The sequence below is a fragment of the Scyliorhinus canicula genome, chromosome 20, assembly GCF_902713615.1.
Source record: "Scyliorhinus canicula chromosome 20, sScyCan1.1, whole genome shotgun sequence".
In the NCBI taxonomy this organism is placed as follows: domain Eukaryota; kingdom Metazoa; phylum Chordata; class Chondrichthyes; order Carcharhiniformes; family Scyliorhinidae; genus Scyliorhinus; species Scyliorhinus canicula.
The window spans coordinates 95,967,378-95,989,965 of NC_052165.1; the positions used below are offsets into that span (position 1 = coordinate 95,967,378).

At 47.6% G+C, this 22,588-nt stretch overlaps 1 protein-coding gene across 1 annotated transcript in view; it reads left to right on the top strand.

Moving 5' to 3' along the window:
• Nucleotides 1-19,850, top strand: part of LOC119954817 (sporulation-specific protein 15-like) — a 522,687-nt gene extending 502,837 nt beyond the window's left edge. The window contains exons 19-22 of the mRNA XM_038780358.1: nt 9,122-9,394; nt 11,930-12,202; nt 19,398-19,670; nt 19,839-19,850. Coding sequence (XP_038636286.1) covers nt 9,122-9,394; nt 11,930-12,202; nt 19,398-19,670; nt 19,839-19,850 — 831 coding nt within the window. The remainder of the gene's footprint in view (nt 1-9,121; nt 9,395-11,929; nt 12,203-19,397; nt 19,671-19,838) is intronic.
• The last annotated feature ends 2,738 nt before the right edge of the window (nt 19,851-22,588 follow it).

The following is a 22,588-nucleotide window of genomic DNA, read 5'->3' on the forward strand; positions in this document are numbered from 1 at the left end:
CAGTTGTTTTTGTATCTAGTAAATCTACGATTACCACATCCCCCTTTTTCTCTTTACATATTTGCTGTACATCGTTAAAGAAAATGATAGAAAACAGTTACTTATGATATGCGTATCTATGCAGGTGATGGTGCTATTGCATATTGTACAAAGCCAATGTAGTTATATGTCCAATCTTAATAAAAACATTTATGAGTCCAAACTTGATGAATTTGTTCAGAGCTTTTTTTTTGTTGTTGATGACGTGGTGATATTGATATTGCAAGTCCGCTGTGAATGTTGTTGGTGTTCCTTATTGTTTTAAGTACCCACTGCATCATCCCGAGGTGTTTGCATGGTCACCTCACTGATGTTGACTGGCATGGACTTTTTTTTTCTGTGCTTGTGGTGTTGATTTATTGTCTCATCCGCCTTGGATGCTGGTGTGCTTGCTCGTTCTGGAGCAGACGTGAGTTTGTGCGATTCGTTGTCATCCCATGACATGTTTGTAGTCTTGTCATCGTTTTGCAGTGAGCTGTGGCATTGTCCTTCATGTGCCGAGTAGTACCATTGTGTACAAGTCGTTGTTTCATTGCTGTTGTTTCTGTCGTTCCTGTTTTTGTTGTTTTCGTTGCCGTACTTGTTGCTGTTTTTGTCGTTTCTGTCTTTGGTGTTGGCACTGTCGTTGTTCCTGACTTTGTTGTTTTCGTTGCCGTTCGTGTTGCTGTTTTTGTCGTTTCTGTCTTTGGTGTTGTCGCTATCTTTGTTCCTGACTTTGTTGTTTGTCTTGTCGCGCTTCATGTTGCTTTTGTTCTTTCGGTTGTCGTTCTCGTTTCTGCTGTGCTTCTTGCTATTCTTGTTGATCTTGTCGCGCTTCATGTTGCTTTTGTTCTTGCTGTTGTTTGTCCCGTTTCTGCTGTGCTTCTTTTGACTGTTGTTTTTCTTGTTATACTCTATTTGTGTCCCGAGTGGATAATTTGAGTCATTGAGCATTTCGTCTCGAGAGTGGTGCGAATGATCTGATGTTGCATCGGTGCAGGTGACATCAATCATTTGTGGAGAATTGGATTCCTCATCTTTGCTTTCTTGGTGCTCCTCTTCCGGAGTCAAATTCTTCTCGATTCCATTTGACGCGGTGTCTCTGGATTCTTGGCGCTCCTCTTCTGGAGTCAAAACCTCCATGATTACAATTGACGTGGTGTCTGTGGACCTCTGGCGCTCCTCTTCTGGAGTCCAAATCTGCATGATTTCAGTTGACGTGGTGTCTCCGGACTCTTGGCGCTCCTGTTCTGGAGTCCAAATCTGCATGATTTCACTTGACGTGGTCTCTCTAGACTCTTGGTGCTCCGCTTCTGGAGTTGAAATCTTCATGATTTCTGTTGATGTTGTCTCACTGGACTCCAGGTGCTCCTCTTCTGGAGTCAAAATCTGCATGTTTTCTTTCGGCATCGTCTCTCTGGACTGTTGGGTGGCCCGACTCTGTGCTTCTGTACAGACAAGCTGAGAGCTGTCAGTCTCGCTGTGATCCTGTACGTCGAGTGTGATCACCTTGTCACTGTCTTCGCATGCAGTGGGTAGAGGTGCATTGTCTTCTTCTTGTTCATGTGAGCTTGTTAGACTTTCATAGTCTGCTTGCGGTTGCTCAGATACGGCGGGTTTACCTGCATGGTCTTGTTCATGCATGGTGTCAGTGGTTAGATGTACGTTGTCTTCTTCTTGTTCCTGTGAGCTTGGTAGACTGTCATAGTCTGCTTGCGGTTGCTCAGATACAGCGGGTTTACCTTCATGGTCTTGTTCATGCATGGTGTTCGCCAGGGAGTGTTTGCTTGCATCCCTTTTGGAGTCTTTCATTACTCGCACTGTGGAGCCTGTCATCGCTCGCTCTGTGGAGTCTTCCTGTGCTCTCTGTGTGGCGTCGTCTTCGTCTAGGGTATTGCTGTCATCCAATGTATCGACGAGCTGCCATGGCACCATGGTGTTGGATTCATCCACCATGAGTAGATTCGTGTTGAGCTTTGCAACGGTGTCGCTGATGCTGTGATCAGCATGTCCAAATAACTCCTCCATGTCTGAGTAGTATTCTTTGAAACCCATTTCATCTTCGTTGGCTTCTTCTACCACGAGTTGATTTGTGTTGAACTTTGCGACCGTGTTGCTGATGCTGTGATAAGCATATCCGACTGACTCAGCTGTGTCTGAGTAGTATTCTCCGAAAACCAAATCATCCTGGTTGGATTCTTCTACCACGAGTTGATTCGTGTTGAACTTTGCGACCGTGTCGCTGATGCTGTGAGAAGCATATCCGACTGACTCAGCTGTGTCTGAGTAGTATTCTTTGAAAACCAAATCATCTTTTGTTGTTTCGGAATTCTTTTTGTTCTCTTCACTTTGGGTGGTGCAGACTGCTTTTTTCAGGGTGTTGTGCAAGTTGTTTTTAACTGTTAGTTTAAGTTCAGGCGTTTTTCTGTGTTCTGAGGCAAGAAAATTTGTGTTTACCACTTTAAGTGCCTTGTTTTCAATTTTCGGGCATTTCCCTTTTAAGTGGGCGTGGTCGGGATGCTCAGACGTCATGACGTCACGCGCAGGAATGCATTGCGCATGCGCAAATCGGCCTTCCTCCTTCACTGTGCGGTTTTGTTTCCATTGCGCATGCGCGGCTTGCGCATGCGCATTACGATCCGCGACCGACACTTTTTTTGACTGCACATGCGTGGCTTGCGCATGCGCATCACGATCGGTACCGCGATATTTTTTAAACTGCGCATGCGCGGCTTCCGGTTCCGGCGCATGCGCAGACGCAATTTGTAGTTCTTTGCTTACCGGAGACTGCAAAATGTGCTCCGACGCCATTTTTCCGCGGATTTCAGCGATTTTTCTGTCCCATCTGGACTGGATTTCTAAAAGTTGTAAGTTACCTTCTCTTCCCGATCTGGACTGGGTTTCAGCATTTTGGCTTTGTGAGAAATTCGTGTTATTTCTTCTTTTTGATCTGTACTTTTCATTCGCGATTTCTTGCTCTTTCCGTGATTTTTTAAGTTTTGCATCACTCAGTCTCTGTGCAGTTTAGGACTCTGAGCATGTCTTGCTGTTCAAATTTCTCACAGTACTCTTCAAATTTGTTTAGTAACGTTTGTAAGCTGTTTCTGTCTTCATCTTTTGAGTATTTAAATCCATTATACACTTTCCTATTTACAGGCCCTGCGGTGAGAATTGCTATTTTAATGTTGTCGGAGGCGTCTTGTACCTCATTAGCTACGAGATCCAAATCAAACATGTTTAAACCTTTTCCAGACACCTCTTACATTGCCAGTCAGGTCTAGCTGCTCTGGGTATCCAAGCCACATCCTCGAATTAGCGATGCCTTCCCAAGTCAAATGTCCAGTAGGAGATTTCCATGCCATTTTGAGCTTTCTGTATCTGCCACTGAGTTGTCCTGTAGTAAGCGTCTGAAGCCACTCCTTGGTACCATGTGTTGTTACTCGTGTCTTAATAAAGCTCGTAGTCTCAAATGTGGAGAAGATGCTTTATTGTAAGTTCGTTCACTCTTCAGAGCTGTTTCCTAAGGTTACCTTCAGTGTTCCTAGCTGGCGTGTGGGTGTATGTGTGTTGCTCCAAGTTCTGCCCTCAGTGAAGTGTGTCCTCACTTCCTGTCCCCGTCTATTTATATGGCTCTCCCATGCCCCCTCTAGTGTTTGCTCAGTTGTATTGCAACTAGTTAACTTGTGATCACCACACCTGTCCTGGGAGTGTTTGATGGGGACAGTGTGGAGGGAGCTTTACTCTGTATCTAACCCCGTGCTGTACCTGTCCTGGGAGTGTTTGATGGGGACAGTGTGGAGGGAGCTTTACTCTGTATCTAACCCCGTGCTGTACCCTGTCCTGGGAGTGTTTGATGGGGCTGTGTAGAGGGAGCTTTACTCTATATCTAACCCCGTGCTATACCTGTCCTGGGAGTGGTTAATGGGGACAGTGTAGAGGGAGCTTTACTCTGTATCTAACCCCGTGCTGTACCTGTCCTCAGAGTGTGTGATGGGGACAGTACAGAGGGAGCTTTACTCTGTATCTAACCCCGTGCTGTACCTGTCCTCAGAGTGTGTGATGGGGACAGTACAGCGGGAGCTTTACTCTGTATCTAACCCTGTGTGTGCCTGTCCTGGGAGTGTTTGATGGGGACAGTGTGGAGGAACTTTACTCTGTATCTAACCCCGTGCTGTACCTGTCCTGGGAGTGGTTAATGGGGACAGTGTAGAGGGAGCTTTACTCTGTATCTAACCCCGTGCTGTACCTGTCCTGGGAGTGGTTAATGGGGACAGTGCAGAGGGAGCTTTACTCTGTATCTAACCCTGTGCTGTACCTGTCCTGGGAGTGTTTGATGGGGATAGTGTAGAGGGAGCTTTACTCTGTATCTAACCCCGTGCTGTACCTGTCCTGGGAGTGTTTGATGGGGACAGTGTAGAGGGAGCTTTACTCTGTATCTAACCCCGTGCTGTACCTGTCCTGGGAGTGTTTGATGGGGACAGTGCATGTGTTGTTCCTCGTGTCTTAATAAAGCTCGCAGTCTCAAATGTGGAGAAGATGCTTTATTGTGAGTTCGTTCATTCTTCAGAGCTCTACGTACGGCTACCTTCAGTGCTATATCTGGCTGCTGTGTCCCCAGCTCCCAGCTTTGCCTGCTGTGTAGTGTGTCCTCACTTCCTGTCCTGATCTATTTATATGGCTCTCCCGTGCTCCCTCTAGTGGTCGCTCAGTTGTGTTGCATCTGGTTAACTTGTGATCACCACATCCCCCTTTTTCTCTTAACATATTTTCTGAACATCGTTAAAGAAAATTGTACATCCTGTCCCAGTGTATTTATAGCTCTCCCGCTCGTGTTTGCTCTGTTGTTTTTGTATCTGGTCAATCTACGATCACCACATCCCCCTCTTTCTCATTACATAGTTTCTGTACATCATTAAGGAAAATTATACAAAACAGTAACTTATGATATGCGTATCTATACAAGTGATGATGCTATTGCCTTAGTTAACAAAGCCAATGTATTTATATGTCCAAACTTAATAAACACATTTATGAGTCCAAACTTGATGAATTTGTTCAGAGCTTTTTTTTTTTTTTTTTGTTGTTGATGACGTGGTGATATTGATATTGCAAGTCCGCTGTGAATGTTGTTGGTGTTCCTTGTTATCTTAAGTACCCAATGCGTCATCCCGAGGTGTTTGCATGGTCACATCACTGATGTTGACTGGCATGGACTTTTTTCTGTGCTTGTGGTGTTGATTTATTGTCTCATCCGCCTTGGATGCTGGTGTGCTTGCTTGTTCTGGAGCAGACGTGAGTTTGTGTGATTTGTTGTCATCCCATGACATGTTTGTAGTCTTGTTATCGTTTTGCAGTGTGCTGTGGCATCGTCCATCATGTGCCAAGTAGTGCCATTGTGTACAAGTCGTTGTTTCATTGCTGTTGTTTCTGTCGTTCCTGTTTTTGTTGTTTCCGTTGCCGTACTTGTCGCTGTTTTTGTCGTTTCCGTCTTTGTTGTTGTCGCTATCTTTGCTCCTGACTTTGTTGTGTTTGTTGCCATTCTTGTTGTTTCTGTCTCTGTCGTTGTCGCTATCTTTGTTCCTGACTTTGTTGTGTTTGTTGCCATTCTTGTTGTTTCTGCCTCTGTCGTTGTCGCTATCTTTGTGCCTGACGTTGTTGTTTGTCTTGTTGCGCTTCATGTTGCTTTTATTCTTGCTGTTGTCGTTCTCGTTTCTGCTGTGCTTTTTGCTATTGTTGTTTGTCTTGTCGCGCTTCATGTTGCTTTTCTTCTTGCTGTTGTCGTTCTCGTTTCTGCTGTGCTTCTTGCTATTGTTGTTGGTCTTGTCGCGCTTCATGTTGTTTTTGTTCTTGCTGTGTTTCTTTTGACTTTTGTTTTTCTTGTTATACTCTATGAGTGTCCCGAGTGGATAATTTGAGTCATTGAGCATTCCGTCTCGCGAGTGGTGCGAATGATCTGATGTTGCATCGGTGCAGGTGACATCAATCAGTTGTGGAGAATTGGATTCCGCATCTTTGCTTTCTTGGTGCTCGTCTTCCGGAGTCAAAGTCTTCTCGATTACATTTGACGCGGTGTCTGTGGACTCTCGGCGCTCCTCTTCTGGAGTCCAAATCTGCATGATTTCAGTTGACGTGGTTTCTCTAGACTCTTGGTGCTCCGCTTCTGGAGTTAAAATCTTCATGATTTCTGTTGATGTTATCTCACTGGACTCCAGGTGCTCCTCTTCTGGAGTCAAAATCTGCATGGTTTCTTTTCGTTGCATTGTCTCTGTGGACTCCAGGTGCTCCTCTTCTGGAGTCAGAATCTGCATGGTTTCTTTCGGCGTTGTCTCTGTGGACTCCAGGTGCTCCTCTTCTGGAGTCAAAATCTGCATGTTTTCTGTCGGCAATCGTCTCTCTGGACTGTTGGGTGGCCCGACTCTGTGCTTCTGTACAGACAAGCTGAGAACTGTCAGTCTCCCTGTGATCCTGTACATCGAGTGCGAGCACCGTGTCACTGGTTTTCGCTCTGTGCTTCGGTACAGACAAGCTGAGAGCTGTCAGTCTCGCTGTGATCCTGTACGTCGAGTGTGAGCACCTTGTCACTGTCTTCGCATGCAGTGGGCAGAGGTGCATTGTCTTCTTCTTGTTCCTGTGAGCGTGTTGGACTTTCATAGGTCCGCTCTTTCTTCTTGTTCCTGTGAGCGTGTTGGACTTTCATAGTCTGCTTCTTTCTTCTTGTTCCTGGAGCGTGTTGGCTTTCATAGTCTGCTTTTTCTTCTTGTTCCTGTGAGCGTGTTGGACTTTCATAGTCCGCTCTTTCTTCTTGTTCCTGTGAGCGTGTTGGACTTTCATAGTCTGCTTGTGGTCGCTCAGATACGGCAGGTTGACCTTCATGGTCTTGTTCATGCATGGTGTTTGTGGTTAGATGTACGTTGTCTTCTTCTTGTTCCTGTGAGCTTGGTAGACTTTCATAGTCTGCTTGCGCTTGCTCAGGTACAGCGGGTTTACCTTCATGGTCTTGTTCATGCTTGGTGTCCGCCCGGGAGTGTTTGCTTGCATCCCTGTTGGCGTCTTTCATCACTCGCACTGTGGAGCCTGTCATCGCTCGCTCCGTGGAGTCTTCCTGTGCTCTCTGTGTGGCGTCGTCTTCGTCTTGGGTATTGCTGTCATCCAATGTATCGACGAGCTGCCATGGCACCATGGTGTTGGATTCATCCACCATGAGTAGATTCGTGTTGAGCTTTGCAACGGTGTCGCTGATGCTGTGATCAGCATGTCCAAATAACTCCTCCATGTCTGAGTAGTATTCTTTGAAAGCCATTTCATCTTGGTTGGCTTCTTCTACCACGAGTTGGTTCGTGTTGAACTTTGCGACCGTGTCGCCGATGCTGTGATAAGCATATCCGACTGACTCAGCTGTGTCTGAGTAGTATTCTTCGAAAACCAAATCATCCTGGTTGGATTCTTCTACCACGAGTTGGTTCGTGTTGTACTTTGCGACCGTGTCGCTGATGCTGTGATAAGCATATCCGACTGACCCAGTCAGGTCTGAGAGGTAATCGTCGAAAAACAAATCATCTTTTGTTGTTTCGGAATTCTTTTTGTTCGCTTCACTGTGTGTGGTGAAGGCAGCTTTTTCCAAGGTTTTGTGCAAGTTGTTTTTCACTGTTGGTTTAAGTTCAGGCGTTTTTCTGTGTTCTGAGGCAAGAAAATTTGGTTTTACCACTTTAAGTGTCTTGGTTTCAATTTTCGGGCATTTCCCTTTTAAGTGGGCGTGGTCAGGATTCTCAGACGTCATGACGTCACGCGTTGGCATGACTTGCGCATGCGCAAATCGGCTTTCTTTCCTTGTGCAGTTCGGTGTCCATTGCGCATGCGCGGCTTGCGCATGCGCATGACGATCCGCGATGAAGACTTTTTTTGACTGCGCATGCGCGGCTTGCGCATGCGCATAACGATCGGCGCCGCGATCTTTTTTAAACTGCGCATGCGCGACTTCCGGTTCCGGCGCATGCGCAGACGCGATTTGTAGTTCTTTGCTTACCCGAGACTGCAAAATGTGCTCCGACGCCATTTTATCGCGGATTTCAGCGTTTTTTTTTTTCTAAAAGTTGTAAGTTACCTTTTCTTTCCGATCTGGACTGGATTTCAGCGTTTTGGCTTTGTGAAAAATTCATGTTATTTCTTCTTTTTGATCTGTACTGTGCATTCGCGATTTCCTGATCTTTTTGTGATTTTTTAAGTCTTGCATCACTCAGTCTCTGTGCAGTTTGGACTGTGAGCATGCCTTGCTGTTCAAATTTCTCACAGTACTCTTCAAATTTGTTTAGTAACGTTTGTAAGCTGTTCCTGTCTTCACCTTTTGAGTGTTTAAATCCATTATACACTTTCCTATTGACAGGCCCTTCGATGAGAATTGCTATTTTAATTTTGTCTGAGGCTTCTGCTACATCATTAGCTATGAGATAAAAATCGAACATTTGTTTAAACCTTTTCCAGACATTTCTTACATTGCCAGTCGTGTCCAGCTGAGGTGGGTATCCATGCCACATCCTCGAATTAGCGATGTCTTCCCAAGTCATTTGTCCAGTAGGAGATTTCCATGCCATTTTGTGCTTTCTGTATCTGCCACTGAGTTGTCCTGTAGTAAGCGTCCTGAAATCACTGCTGGTACCATGTGTTGTTCCTCGTGTCTTAATAAAGCTCGTAGTCTCAAATGTGGAGAAGATGCTTTATTGTGAGTTCGTTCATTCTTCAGAGCTCTACGTACGGCTACCTTCAGTGCTATATCTGGCTGCTGTGTCCCCAGCTCCCAGCTTTGCCTGCTGTGTAGTGTGTCCTCACTTCCTGTCCTGATCTATTTATATGGCTCTCCCGTGCTCCCTCTAGTGGTCGCTCAGTTGTGTTGCATCTGGTTAACTTGTGATCACCACAGTGCAGAGGGAGCTTTACTCTGTATCTAACCCCGTGCTGTACCTGTCCTGGGAGTGTTTGATGGGGACAGTGTAGAGGGAGCTTTACTCTGTATCTAACCCCGTGCTGTACCTGTCCTGGGAGTGTGTGATGGGGACAGTGTAGAGGGAGCTTTACTCTGTATCTAATAGTTGTGTTTGTTTTCTGTCAGGGCGGAGAAACACAGGATTATCTGGAAAGACTGAAGACCAGTCCACACTCAATGCAGACCCGCCTGGAGGGGAAAGTCAAAGACCTGATGGATGATTTTCAGAAACATCTGAGAGGGAGTGAGGAGAATACAACAGACGTCAATGAGTTGGCCGAGCTATTGAAGAATGAGCTTGAGACCTTCTGCAACGCTTACCGTCAGATGTTCCAGGTGACGATTGACAAACTAAAGATGGAAAAGCTGGAAGAGTTTAAAAGTTACTGCAAGCAACAGGTACATAGATACATAGAAAATATGAGCAGGAGTAGGCCATTATCTTTCAGAGCCTGCTCTGGCATTCAATATGATCATGGCTGATTCTCTAACTCAATGGCATCTCCTCCTGTCTCCCCATACCCTGATGGTTTTAGGGTCTTAAAATGTACCTATTTCCTTTGTTAGTACATTCATTGATTTGATCTTCATGCCTTCTGTGGCAGAGAATTCCACAGAGGCCGAAATCCAGATCGCGGCATTTCACAAGATCTCATTAGATGTCGCCTCTCACGAGGTTTAACGGCCTCGTCACATCATCGATTCGGGCGAGACGAGGCCGTTCGATCGCACATAACATCTGTGCATCCAGTCCTGTCAGAACTTTACACATTTCCGTTCTCACTCCTCTAAATTCCAGCCAATACAGTCGACCCAATCTCTCCTCATAAAACAATCCTGCCACCCCAGGAATCAGTCTGGTGAAACTTCACTACACTCCCACTATAGCTAATATTGCCATTCTTAGATAAGGGGACAAAACTGCACACAATATTCCCGGTGTGATGTCACCAAGGACCTGTATAGATGTTTCCTCTTGTACTCAAATCCTATTGTAATGAAGGCCATCATACCATTTGCCTTCCTAACCTCTTGCTGTCCCTGTATGCTTACTTTCAGTGACTGATGCACTTGGACATCCAGCTCCCATTGTACCTGAACATTTCCCAATCTATCACCATGTTAGTAACACTCTGTTTCACCATCTGAATTGGAGAATTTCACATTTGTCCATGTTTACTGCATCTGCCACGTATTTGCCCACTCATTCAACTTGCCCAAATCACCTTGAAGCCTCAAACATGCTCCTCTCCACTCACATTCCCACCAAGCTTTATGTCCAAAGCAAACTTGGAAATATTACATTTGATTCCCCCAACAAATCATTGATATATATATTGTGAAAAGCTGGAGCCCAAGCACTGATCACTCGGGTATCTCACTAGTCACCTCCTGGAAAACTACCCATTTATTCCTGTTCTCTGGGTGGATTTTTCCTTCCATTCCTGCTGCTGGAATTTTGTGGTCCCAATGGTAGCAACCCCCCACAGCAGATTCCCCAGCAGTGGAGGGTGCGAGCCATTCAAAACGCCTTAGTTTAATTGCTCTGCAGTCAGTCCACTTTTGTGTTAGGAGCAAACTTACTCTTGTACTCTATTCTTCCCATCTTGATCAATTTCTTCATCTCCCTTTGCCGAATTCTGTACTGAACGAGAGTCCGCCTGCGAGCTTCGCATAGAGATCTTCTATGCGGGGCATGGGATATCGGTCTAGCCGGGAAGCTGAGTTTACCGTCAATTTATAGTCGCCGCACAAATGAACCGTGTTATCTGTCTTCATTACTAGCATGACAGGCACTGCGTAGTCAGCTAAATGGATGGGCCTGATAATACCCAGGGACTCCAAACGAGTGAGTTCTGCTTTCATTTTCTCGAGCAAGGCATAAGGAACTGGGTGCTCCTGGAAATATCATGGCGTTTCTTCCGGGTCAACCTGAATACGGGCTACGGCCCCTTCCCCAAACTGGGCTGGAATACTTCTGGGTATCTTCCTAGCACCTCAGTCAAACCACCAGAAGCCATTTGAAGAATGTCCTGCCACTGCAGATGGAAATGGCATAACCAGTCCTGACCCAACAGGCTGGGTCCGTGGTCCTTGCACCACGATGAATGGGACGTGCCCCGACTGGCGGCCATAAGCGACAGGGGTCACCGTAGTCTCAGCAATGTCTTAATGGTTCCCCCGTACAGGTGACAACCCCAGAGACCACTGCGCCTGTGTCCAACTCCAATTCATGCGGGTGACCATTTACCAGTATCATCACCTTAATGGGGGGCACTCAGGGGACACTGAGTGGGGGGAGGGGGGGGGGGGGGCGGGAGTTCGGCTGCCAGGCAATGCAGATGCAGGCAATCATCGTCCTCCATCCCCTCATCCGCGGGTGCATCATCCTCGGGTTCAACAGGGAGGAAGGTAGAGGCCTCTGACGTGGCCATGACCGGTGTCTGTCCGGGAGTGTTTGATGGGGACAGTGTAGAGGGAGCTTTACTCTGTATCTGAGACTGTGCTGTACCTGTCCTGGGAGTGTTTGATGGGGACAGTGCAGAGGGAGCTTTACTCTGTATCTAACCCGTGCTGTACCTGTCCTGGGAGTGTTTGATGGGGACAGTGCAGAGGGAGTTTTACTCTGTATCTAACCCGTGCTGTACCTGTCCTGGGAGTGTTTGATGGGGACAGTGTAAAGGGAGCTTTACTCTGTATCTAACCCCGTGCTGTACCTGTCCTGGGAGTGTTTGATGGGGACAGTGTAGAGGGAGCTTTACTCTGTATCTAACCCCGTGCTGTACCTGTCCTGGGAGTGTTTGATGGGGACAGTGTAGAGGGAGCTTTACTCTGTATCTAACCCCGTGCTGTACCTGTCCTGGGAGTGTTTGATGGGGACAGTGTAGAGGGAGCTTTACTCTGTATCTAATAGTTGTGTTTGTTTTCTGTCAGGGCGGAGAAACACAGGATTATCTGGAAAGACTGAAGACCAGTCCACACTCAATGCAGACCCGCCTGGAGGGGAAAGTCAAAGACCTGATGGATGATTTTCAGAAACATCTGAGAGGGAGTGAGGAGAATACAACAGACGTCAATGAGTTGGCCGAGCTATTGAAGAATGAGCTTGAGACCTTCTGCAACGCTTACCGTCAGATGTTCCAGGTGACGATTGACAAACTAAAGATGGAAAAGCTGGAAGAGTTTAAAAGTTACTCCAAGCAACAGGTACATAGATACATAGAAAATATGAGCAGGAGTAGGCCATTATCTTTCAGAGCCTGCTCTGGCATTCAATATGATCATGGCTGATTCTCTAACTCAATGGCATCTCCTCCTGTCTCCCCATACCCTGATGGTTTTAGGGTCTTAAAATGTACCTATTTCCTTTGTTAGTACATTCATTGATTTGATCTTCATGCCTTCTGTGGCAGAGAATTCCACAGTGAGGGCCGAAATCCAGATCGCGGCATTTCACAAGATCTCATTAGATGTCGCCTCTCACGATGTTTAACGGCCTCGTCACATCATCGATTCGGGCGAGACGAGGCCGTTCGATCGCACATAACATCTGTGCATCCAGTCCTGTCAGAACTTTACACATTTCCGTTCTCACTCCTCTAAATTCCAGCCAATACAGTCGACCCAATCTCTCCTCATAAAACAATCCTGCCACCCCAGGAATTAGTCTGGTGAAACTTCACTACACTCCCACTATAGCTAATATTGCCATTCTTAGATAAGGGGACAAAACTGCACACAATATTCCCGGTGTGATGTCACCAAGACCTGTATAGATGTTTCCTCTTGTACTCAAATCCTATTGTAATGAAGGCCATCATACCATTTGCCTTCCTAACCTCTTGCTGTCCCTGTATGCTTACTTTCAGTGACTGATGCACTTGGACATCCAGCTCCCATTGTACCTGAACATTTCCCAATCTATCACCATGTCAGTAACACTCTGTTTCACCATCTGAATTGGAGAATTTCACATTTGTCCATGTTTACTGCATCTGCCACGTATTTGCCCACTCATTCAACTTGCCCAAATCACCTTGAAGCCTCAAACATGCTCCTCTCCACTCACATTCCCACCAAGCTTTATGTCCAAAGCAAACTTGGAAATATTACATTTGATTCCCCCAACAAATCATTGATATATATATTGTGAAAAGCTGGAGCCCAAGCACTGATCACTCGGGTATCTCACTAGTCACCTCCTGGAAAACTACCCATTTATTCCTATTCTCTGGGTGGATTTTTCCTTCCATTCCTGCTGCTGGAATTTTGTGGTCCCAATGGTAGCAACCCCCCACAGCAGATTCCCCAGCAGTGGATGGTGCGAGCCATTCAAAACGCCTTAGTTTAATTGCTCTGCAGTCAGTCCACTTTTGTGTTAGGAGCAAACTTACTCTTGTACTCTATTCTTCCCGTCTTGATCAATTTCTTCATCTCCCTTTGCCGAATTCTGTACTGAACGAGAGTCCGCCTGCGAGCTTCGCATAGAGATCTTCTATGCGGGGCATGGGATATCGGTCTAGCCGGGAAGCTGAGTTTACCGTCAATTTATAGTCGCCGCACAAATGAACCGTGTTATCTGTCTTCATTACTAGCATGACAGGCACTGCGTAGTCAGCTAAATGGATGGGCCTGATAATACCCAGGGACTCCAAACGAGTGAGTTCTGCTTTCATTTTCTCGAGCAAGGCATAAGGAACTGGGTGCTCCTGGAAATATCATGGCGTTTCTTCCGGGTCAACCTGAATACGGGCTACGGCCCCTTCCCCAAACTGGGCTGGAATACTTCTGGGTATCTTCCTAGCACCTCAGTCAAACCACCAGAAGCCATTTGAAGAATGTCCTGCCACTGCAGATGGAAATGGCATAACCAGTCCTGACCCAACAGGCTGGGTCCGTGGCCTTGCACCACGATGAATGGGACGTGCCCCGACTGGCGGCCATAAGCGACAGGGGTCACCGTAGTCTCAGCAATGTCTTAATGGTTCCCCCGTACAGGTGACAACCCCAGAGACCACTGCGCCTGTGTCCAACTCCAATTCAAGCGGGTGACCATTTACCAGTATCATCACCTTAATGGGGGGCACTGAGTGGGGGGAGGGGGGGGGGGGCGTGCGGCTGCCAGGCAATGCAGATGCAGGCAATCATCGTCCTCCATCCCCTCATCCGCGGGTGCATCATCCTCGGGTTCAACAGGGAGGAAGGTAGAGGCCTCTGACGTGGCCATGACCGGTGTCTGTCCCGGGGTCAGTGCCTGAGCACGCTCCACATCTATGGGCTCTGGAGAAGGCTCTCCTCGGGAAGGAACATCTGACGGCCACTGGCGTGAGCCCTTATGGCGCCCCGTCCAAGGCATGGTAGGGGTACGGGTAGCGCCTTCGGATGGAAGGGGGCGCGCCCAAGGGCATGCACCTGTCTCCTCAAATTCCAAAGATTTTGCCTATATACTTTGGGAACCAATTCATATACATCCAAACAGCAATTTTTACTGTGACATAATCCCTAGGCACCTGCTCTGGCAAGGCGGCATACACTTCCTTGTGCCCGCCCGTCAGCCTACTCTGCAGTGAAAATGTCCACTTCTCTTTTGGCCACTCCATTTGGGTTGCTATCTTTTCACAAGACAGGGGCTGAATTATTCACCCACCTATGTGGCCAAGTTCGCGAACGAGTGTGTGTTCGGTGTGGCGGGTCCATCAGGCCCTTGATTATGTTATATGTGACTGCCCCACAAGCCGTGAGGAGGACTACCATCTGCCGCTCGTCCCCAATGATGGCATTGGTGCAAAAAAACTGTTCCATCCGCTCCACATAAAAGGAACAATAGTCCGTACCTGCATCAAAAGCTTGGTATGTCTGCTATTTGTTAGGTGGTCTCTCGGACAATTTCTGAGACGATGACGCCGTCGGCAGCTCTGATTCATCCTTACCTCCAGTGTTGCGTTTTGACGTAGCAACCACAAGAAGCGTTGATGAAAGCAACAAAAGTCTTTATTACTTGAATAACCATATGACACAACTCCTGCACGGACCCACATCTGCGTTTTTATGTCCGGTGTGTTACGACAAATGGACTTATTAGTGATGGGCAGCATGGTTTTGTGAAGGGGAAGTCATGCCTCAATAATTTGATCGAGTTTTTCGAGGAAGTGTCAAAGATGATAGATGAAGGAAAGGCAGTAGATGTTGTATACATGGACTTCAATAAATCCTTTGACAAGTTACCTCGTGGTAGACTGATACAAAATGTGAAGTTACATGGGATCAGAGGAGATCTGGCATGTTGGATACAGAACTGGCTTGGGCACAGAAGACAGAGGGTAGTAGTAGAAGAGTGCTTTTCTGAATAGAAGACTGTGACTAGCGGCATTCCACAGGGATCAGGGATCTTTATACATGGTGCATATAAATGATTTAGAATGTAACTGCTCTGATTAGTAAGTTCGCAGACAACGCAAAAATTGGTGGAGTTGTGGATAGTGAAGAGGATTGTCAGAGGATACAGCAGGATATAAACTGGTTGGAGTCTTACACGGAGAAATGGCAGATGGAGTTTAATCCAGACAAGTGTGAGGTAATGCACTTTGGAAGGTCCAATGCATGTAGGAATTACGCAGTAAATAGTAGAACTCTTGCGATTACTGACAGACAGGGAGATCTGGGCATGCATGCCCACTGATTACCGAACATGTGGATAAGGTGGTTAAGAAGGCATATAGCATGCTGGCCTTCATCAGTCGGGGCATTGAATATAAAAATTGTAAGTCATGTTGCAGCTGTATAGGACCTCAGTTAGGCTTTATTTGGAATATTGTGCACAATTCTGGTCACCACACGACCAGAAGGACATGGATGCTTTGGAGAGGGTACAGGAACGGTTTACTAGGATGTTGCCTGGTATAGAGGTCATTAGCTATGAGGAGAGGTTAGATAAACTCGGTCTGTTCTCACTGGAACGATGGTGAGGTGACCTATAGAGATATACAGCACAGAACAGGCCCTTCGGCCCACGATGTTGTGCCGAACTTTTGTCCTAGGTTAATCATAGAATTTTGGACACTAAGGGCAATTTATCATGGCCAATCCACCCAACCTGCACATCTTTGGGCCTGATAAAGGTCTACAGGATTATGAGTGGCATGGACAGAGTGGATAGTCAGATGCGCTTTCCAAGGGTAGGAGAGTTAAGTACTACTACTACTACTACTGATAATAATAATCTTTATTGTCACAAGTAGGCTTACATTGCATTGAAGTTACTGTGAAAATCCCTCGTCGCCACATTCCAGCGCCTGTTCGGGTACACAGAGGGAGAATTCAAAATGTCCAAATTATCTAACAGCACATCTTTTTGGGACTAGTGGGAGGAAACCGGAGCACCCAGAGGAAACCTACGCAGACACGGGGAGAACGTGCAGACTCCGCACTGACAGTGCCCCAGCAGGAAATCGAACCTGGGACCCTGGCGCAGTGAAGCCACAGTGCTAACTACTGTGCTACCGTGCTGCCCGAGGGGGACATAGGTTTAAAGTCCGTGGGGAAAAGTTTAGAACAGATGTACGAGGCAAGTATTTTTTACACAGAGGGCGGTAACAATGTGGAATGCGCTGCCTGGGGAGGTGGTGGGAGCAGGTACGATAGCGGCATTTAAGGGGCATCTAGACAAATATATGAATAGGCTGGGAATGGAAGGAATCGGACTCCGTAAGTGCACATGGTTTTACTTTCGACAGGTACCATGGTCGGCGCAGGCTTGGAGGGCCGAAGGGCCTGTTTTGTTCTTTGTTGACAGCCTGGGCTAGTGCGTGGTCAATTCCAGCCTCAAAGGACCCAGACTCCCAACATAAATTAATTAACCAATAGTTTGTGTATTTCCCTGCGATCTTTGCTCTGTATCTAACCCCGTGCTGTATCTGTCCTGGGAGTGTTTGATGGAGACAGTGTAGAGGGAGCTTTACTCTGTATCTAACCCCGTGCTGTACCTGTCCTGGGAGTGTTTGATGGGGACAGTGTAGAGGGAGCTTTACTCTGTATCTAACCCTGTGCTGTACCTGTCCTGGGATTGTGTGATGGGGCCAGTACAGAGGGAGCTTTACTCTGTATCTAACCCCGTGCTGTACCTGTCCTGGGAGTGTTTGATGGGGACAGTATAGAGGGAGCTTTACTCTGTATCTAACCCCGTGCTGTACCCTGTCCTGGGAGTGGTTAATGGGGACAGTGTAGAGGGAGCTTTACTCTGTATCTAACCCCGTGCTGTTCCTGTCCTGGGAGTGATTGAGGGGACAGTGTAGAGGGAGCTTTACTCTGTATCTAACCCCGTGCTGTACCTGTCCTGGGAGTGATTGATGGGGACAGTGTAGAGGGAGCTTTACTCTGTATCTAACCCTGTGCTGTACCTGTCCTGGGAGTGTTTGATGGGGACAGTGTAGAGGGAGCTTTACTCTGTATCTAACCCCGTGCTGTACCTGTCCTGGGAGTGTTTGATGGGGACAGTGTGGAGGGAGCTTTACTCTGTATCTAACCCAGTGCTGTACCCTGTCCTGGGAGTGTTTGATGGGGACAGTGTAGAGGGAGCTTTACTCTGTATCTAACCCCGTGCTGTACCCTGTCCTGGGAGTGGTTAATGGGGACAGTGTAGAGGGAGCTTTACTCTGTATCTAACCCCGTGCTATACCTGTCCTGGGAGTGGTTAATGGGGACAGTGTAGAGGGAGCTTTACTCTGTATCTAACCCCGTGCTGTACCTGTCCTGGGAGTGTTTGATGGGGCTGTGTAGAGGGAGCTTTACTCTGTATCTAACCCCGTGCTGTACCTATCCTGGGAGTGTTTGATAGGGACAGTGTGTCGGGAGCTTTACTCTGTATCTAACCCAGTGCTGTACCCTGTCCTGGGAGTGTTTGATGGGGACAGTGTAGAGGGAGCTTTACTCTGTATCTAACCCCGTGCTGTACCTGTCCTGGGAGTGTTTGATGGGGACAGTATAGAGGGAGCTTTACTCTTTATCTAACCCCGTGCTGTACCCTGTCCTGGGAGTGGTTAATGGGGACAGTGTAGAGGGAGCTTTACTCTGTATCTAACCCCGTGCTGTACCTGTCCTGGGAGTGTTTGATGGGGCTGTGTAGTGGTAGCTTTACTCTGTATCTAACCCCGTGCTGTACCTGTCCTGGGAGTGTTTGATGGGGACAGTGTAGAGGGAGTTTTACTCTGTATCTGAAACTGTGCTGTACCTGTCCTGGGAGTGTTTGATGGGGCTGTGGAGAGGGAGCTTTACTCTGTATCTAAACCAGTGCTGTACCTGTCCTGGGAGTGTTTGATGGGGACAGTGTAGAGGGAGCTTTACTCTGTATCTAAACCCGTGCTGTACCTGTCCTGGGAGTGATTGATGGGGACAGTGTAGATGGAGCTTTACTCTGTATCTAACCCTGTGCTGTACCTGTTGTGTTGTTACTCGTGTCTTAATAAAGCTCGTCGTCTCAAATGTGGAGAAGATGCTTTATTGTAAGTTCGTTCACTCTTCAGAGCTGTTTCCTAAGGTTACCTTCAGAGTTCCTAGCAGGCGTGTGGGTGTATCTGTGTTGCTCCAAGTTCTGCCCTCAGTGAAGTGTCCCCTCACTTCCTGTCCCCGTCTATTTATATGGCTCTCCCATGCCCCCTCTAGTGTTTGCTCAGTTGTATTGCAACTAGTTAACTTGTGATCACCACACCTGTCCTGGGAGTGATTGATGGGGACAGTGTGGAGGGAGCTTTACTCTGTATCTAACCCCGTGCTGTACCTATCCTGGGAGTGTTTGATGGGGACAGTGTAGAGGGAGCTTTACTCTGTATCTAACCCCGTGCTGTACCTGTCCTGGGAGTGTTTGATGGGACAGTGTAGAGGGAGCTTTACTCTGTATCTAACCCCGTGCTGTACCTGTCCTGGGAGTGGTTAATGGGGACAGTGTAGAGGGAGCTTTACTCTGTATCTAACCCCGTGCTGTACCTGTCCTGGGAGTGGTTAATGGGGACAGTGCAGAGGGAGCTTTACTCTGTATCTAACCCTGTGCTGTACCTGTCCTGGGAGTGTTTGATGGGGATAGTGTAGCGGGAGCTTTACTCTGTATCTAACCCCGTGCTGTACCTGTCCTGGGTGTGTTTGATGGGGACAGTGTTGAGGGAGCTTTACTCTGTATCTAACCCCGTGCTGTACCTGTCCTGGGAGTGTTTGATGGGGACAGTGTAGAGGGAGCTTTACTCTGTATCTAACCCCGTGCTGTACCTGTCCTGGGAGTGTTTGATGGGGACAGTGCAGAGGGAGCTTTACTCTGTATCTCGCCCCGTGCTGTACCTGTCCTGGGAGTGTGTGATGGGGACAGTGTAGAGGGAGCTTTACTCTGTATCTAATAGTTGTGTTTGTTTTCTGTCAGGGCGGAGAAACACAGGATTATCTGGAAAGACTGAAGACCAGTCCACACTCAATGCAGACCCGCCTGGAGGGGAAAGTCAAAGACCTGATGAATGATTTTCAGAAACATCTGAGAGGGAGTGAGGAGAATACAACAGACGTCAATATGTTGGCCGAGCTATTGAAGAATGAGCTTGAGACCTTCTGCAACGCTTACCGTCAGATGTTCCAGGTGACGATTGACAAACTAAAGATGGAAAAGCTGGAAGAGTTTAAAAGTTACTCCAAGCAACAGGTACATAGATACATAGAAAATATGATCAGGAGTAGGCCATTATCTTTCAGAGCCTGCTCTGGCATTCAATATGATCATGGCTGATTCTCTAACTCAATGGCATCTCCTCCTGTCTCCCCATACCCTGATGGTTTTAGGGTCTTAAAATGTACCTATTTCCTTTGTTAGTACATTCAGTGATTTGATCTTCATGCCTTCTGTGGCAGAGAATTCCACAGTGAGGGCGAAATCCAGATCGCGGCATTTCACAAGATCTCATTAGATGTCGCCTCTCACGAGGTTTAACGGCCTCGTCACATCATCGATTCGGGCGAGACGAGGCCGTTCGATCGCACATAACATCTGTGCATCCAGTCCTGTCAGAACTTTACACATTTCCGTTCTCACTCCTCTAAATTCCAGCCAATACAGTCGACCCAATCTCTCCTCATAAAACAATCCTGCCACCCCAGGAATCAGTCTGGTGAAACTTCACTACACTCCCACTATAGCTAATATTGCCATTCTTAGATAAGGGGACAAAACTGCACACAATATTCCCGGTGTGATGTCACCAAGGACCTGTATAGATGTTTCCTCTTGTACTCAAATCCTATTGTAATGAAGGCCATCATACCATTTACCTTCCTAACCTCTTGCTGTCCCTGTATGCTTACTTTCAGTGACTGATGCACTTGGACATCCAGCTCCCATTGTACCTGAACATTTCCCAATCTATCACCATGTCAGTAACACTCTGTTTCACCATCTGAATTGGAGAATTTCACATTTGTCCATGTTTACTGCATCTGCCACGTATTTGCCCACTCATTCAACTTGCCCAAATCACCTTGAAGCCTCAAACATGCTCCTCTCCACTCACATTCCCACCAAGCTTTATGTCCAAAGCAAACTTGGAAATATTACATTTGATTCCCCCAACAAATCATTGATATATATATTGTGAAAAGCTGGAGCCCAAGCACTGATCACTCGGGTATCTCACTAGTCACCTCCTGGAAAACTACCCATTTATTCCTGTTCTCTGGGTGGATTTTTCCTTCCATTCCTGCTGCCGGAATTTTGTGGTCCCAATGGTAGCAACCCCCCACAGCAGATTCCCCAGCAGTGGAGGGTGCGAGCCATTCAAAACGCCTTAGTTTAATTGCTCTGCAGTCAGTCCACTTTTGTGTTAGGAGCAAACTTACTCTTGTACTCTATTCTTTCCATCTTGATCAATTTCTTCATCTCCCTTTGCCGAATTCTGCACTGAACGAGAGTCCGCCTGCGAGCTTCGCATAGAGATCTTCTATGCGGGGCATGGGATATCGGTCTAGCCGGGAAGCTGAGTTGACCGTCAATTTATAGTCGCCGCACAAATGAACCGTGTTATCTGTCTTCATTACTAGCATGACAGGCACTGCGTAGTCAGCTAAATGGATGGGCCTGATAATACCCAGGGACTCCAAACGAGTGAGTTCTGCTTTCATTTTCTCGAGCAAAGCATAAGGAACTGGGTGCTCCTGGAAATATCATGGCGTTTCTTCCGGGTCAACCTGAATACGGGCTACGGCCCCTTCCCCAAACTGGGCTGGAATACTTCTGGGTATCTTCCTAGCACCTCAGTCAAACCACCAGAAGCCATTTGAAGAATGTCCTGCCACTGCAGATGGAAATGGCATAACCAGTCCTGACCCAACAGGCTGGGTCCGTGGCCTTGCACCACGATGAATGGGACGTGCCCCGACTGGCGGCCATAAGCGACAGGGGTCACCGTAGTCTCAGCAATGTCTTAATGGTTCCCCCGTACAGGTGACAACCCCAGAGACCACTGCGCCTGTGTCCAACTCCAATTCAAGCGGGTGACCATTTACCAGTATCATCACCTTAATGGGGGGCACTCAGGGGACACTGAGTGGGGGGGAGGGTGGGGGGGGGGGGGGGGGGTGGGGGGGGGGGGGGGGGGGGTGGGGGGGGGCGGGCGTTCGGCTGCCAGGCAATGCAGATGCAGGCAATCATCGTCCTCCATCCCCTCATCCGCGGGTGCATCATTCTCGGGTTCAACAGGGAGGAAGGTAAAGGCCTCTGACGTGGCCATGACCGGTGTCTGTCCGGGAGTGTTTGATGGGGACAGTGTAGAGGGAGCTTTACTCTGTATCTGAGACTGTGCTGTACCTGTCCTGGGAGTGTTTGATGGGGACAGTGTAGAGGGAGCTTTACTCTGTATCTAACCCCGTGCTGTACCTGTCCTGGGAGTGTTTGATGGGGACAGTGTAGAGGGAGCTTTACTCTGTATCTAACCCCGTGCTGTACCTGTCCTGGGAGTGTTTGATGGGGACAGTGTAGAGGGAGCTTTACTCTGTATCTAACCCCGTGCTGTACCTGTCCTGGGAGTGTTTGATGGGGACAGTGCAGAGGGAGCTTTACTCTGTATCTAACCCCTGTGCTGTACCTGTCCTGGGAGTGTTTGATGGGGACAGTGTAGAGGGAGCTTTACTCTGTATCTAACCCCGTGCTGTACCTGTCCTGGGAGTGTTTGATGGGGACAGTGCAGAGGGAGCTTTACTCTGTATCTAACCCCGTGCTGTACCTGTCCTGGGAGTGTTTGATGGGGACTGTGTAAAGGGAGCTTTACTCTGTATCTAACCCCGTGCTGTACCTGTCCTGGGTGTGTTTGATGGGGACAGTGTCGAGGGAGCTTTACTCTGTATCTAACCCCGTGCTGTACCTGTCCTGGGAGTGTTTGATGGAGACAGTGTAGAGGGAGCTTTACTCTGTATCTAACCCCGTGCTGTACCTTTCCTGGGAGTGTTTGATGGGGACAGTGTAGAGCGAGCTTTACTCTGTATCTAACCCCATGCTGTACCTGTCCTGGGAGTGTTTGATGGGGACAGTGTAGAGGGAGCTTTTCTCTGTATCTAACCCCGTGCTGTACCTGT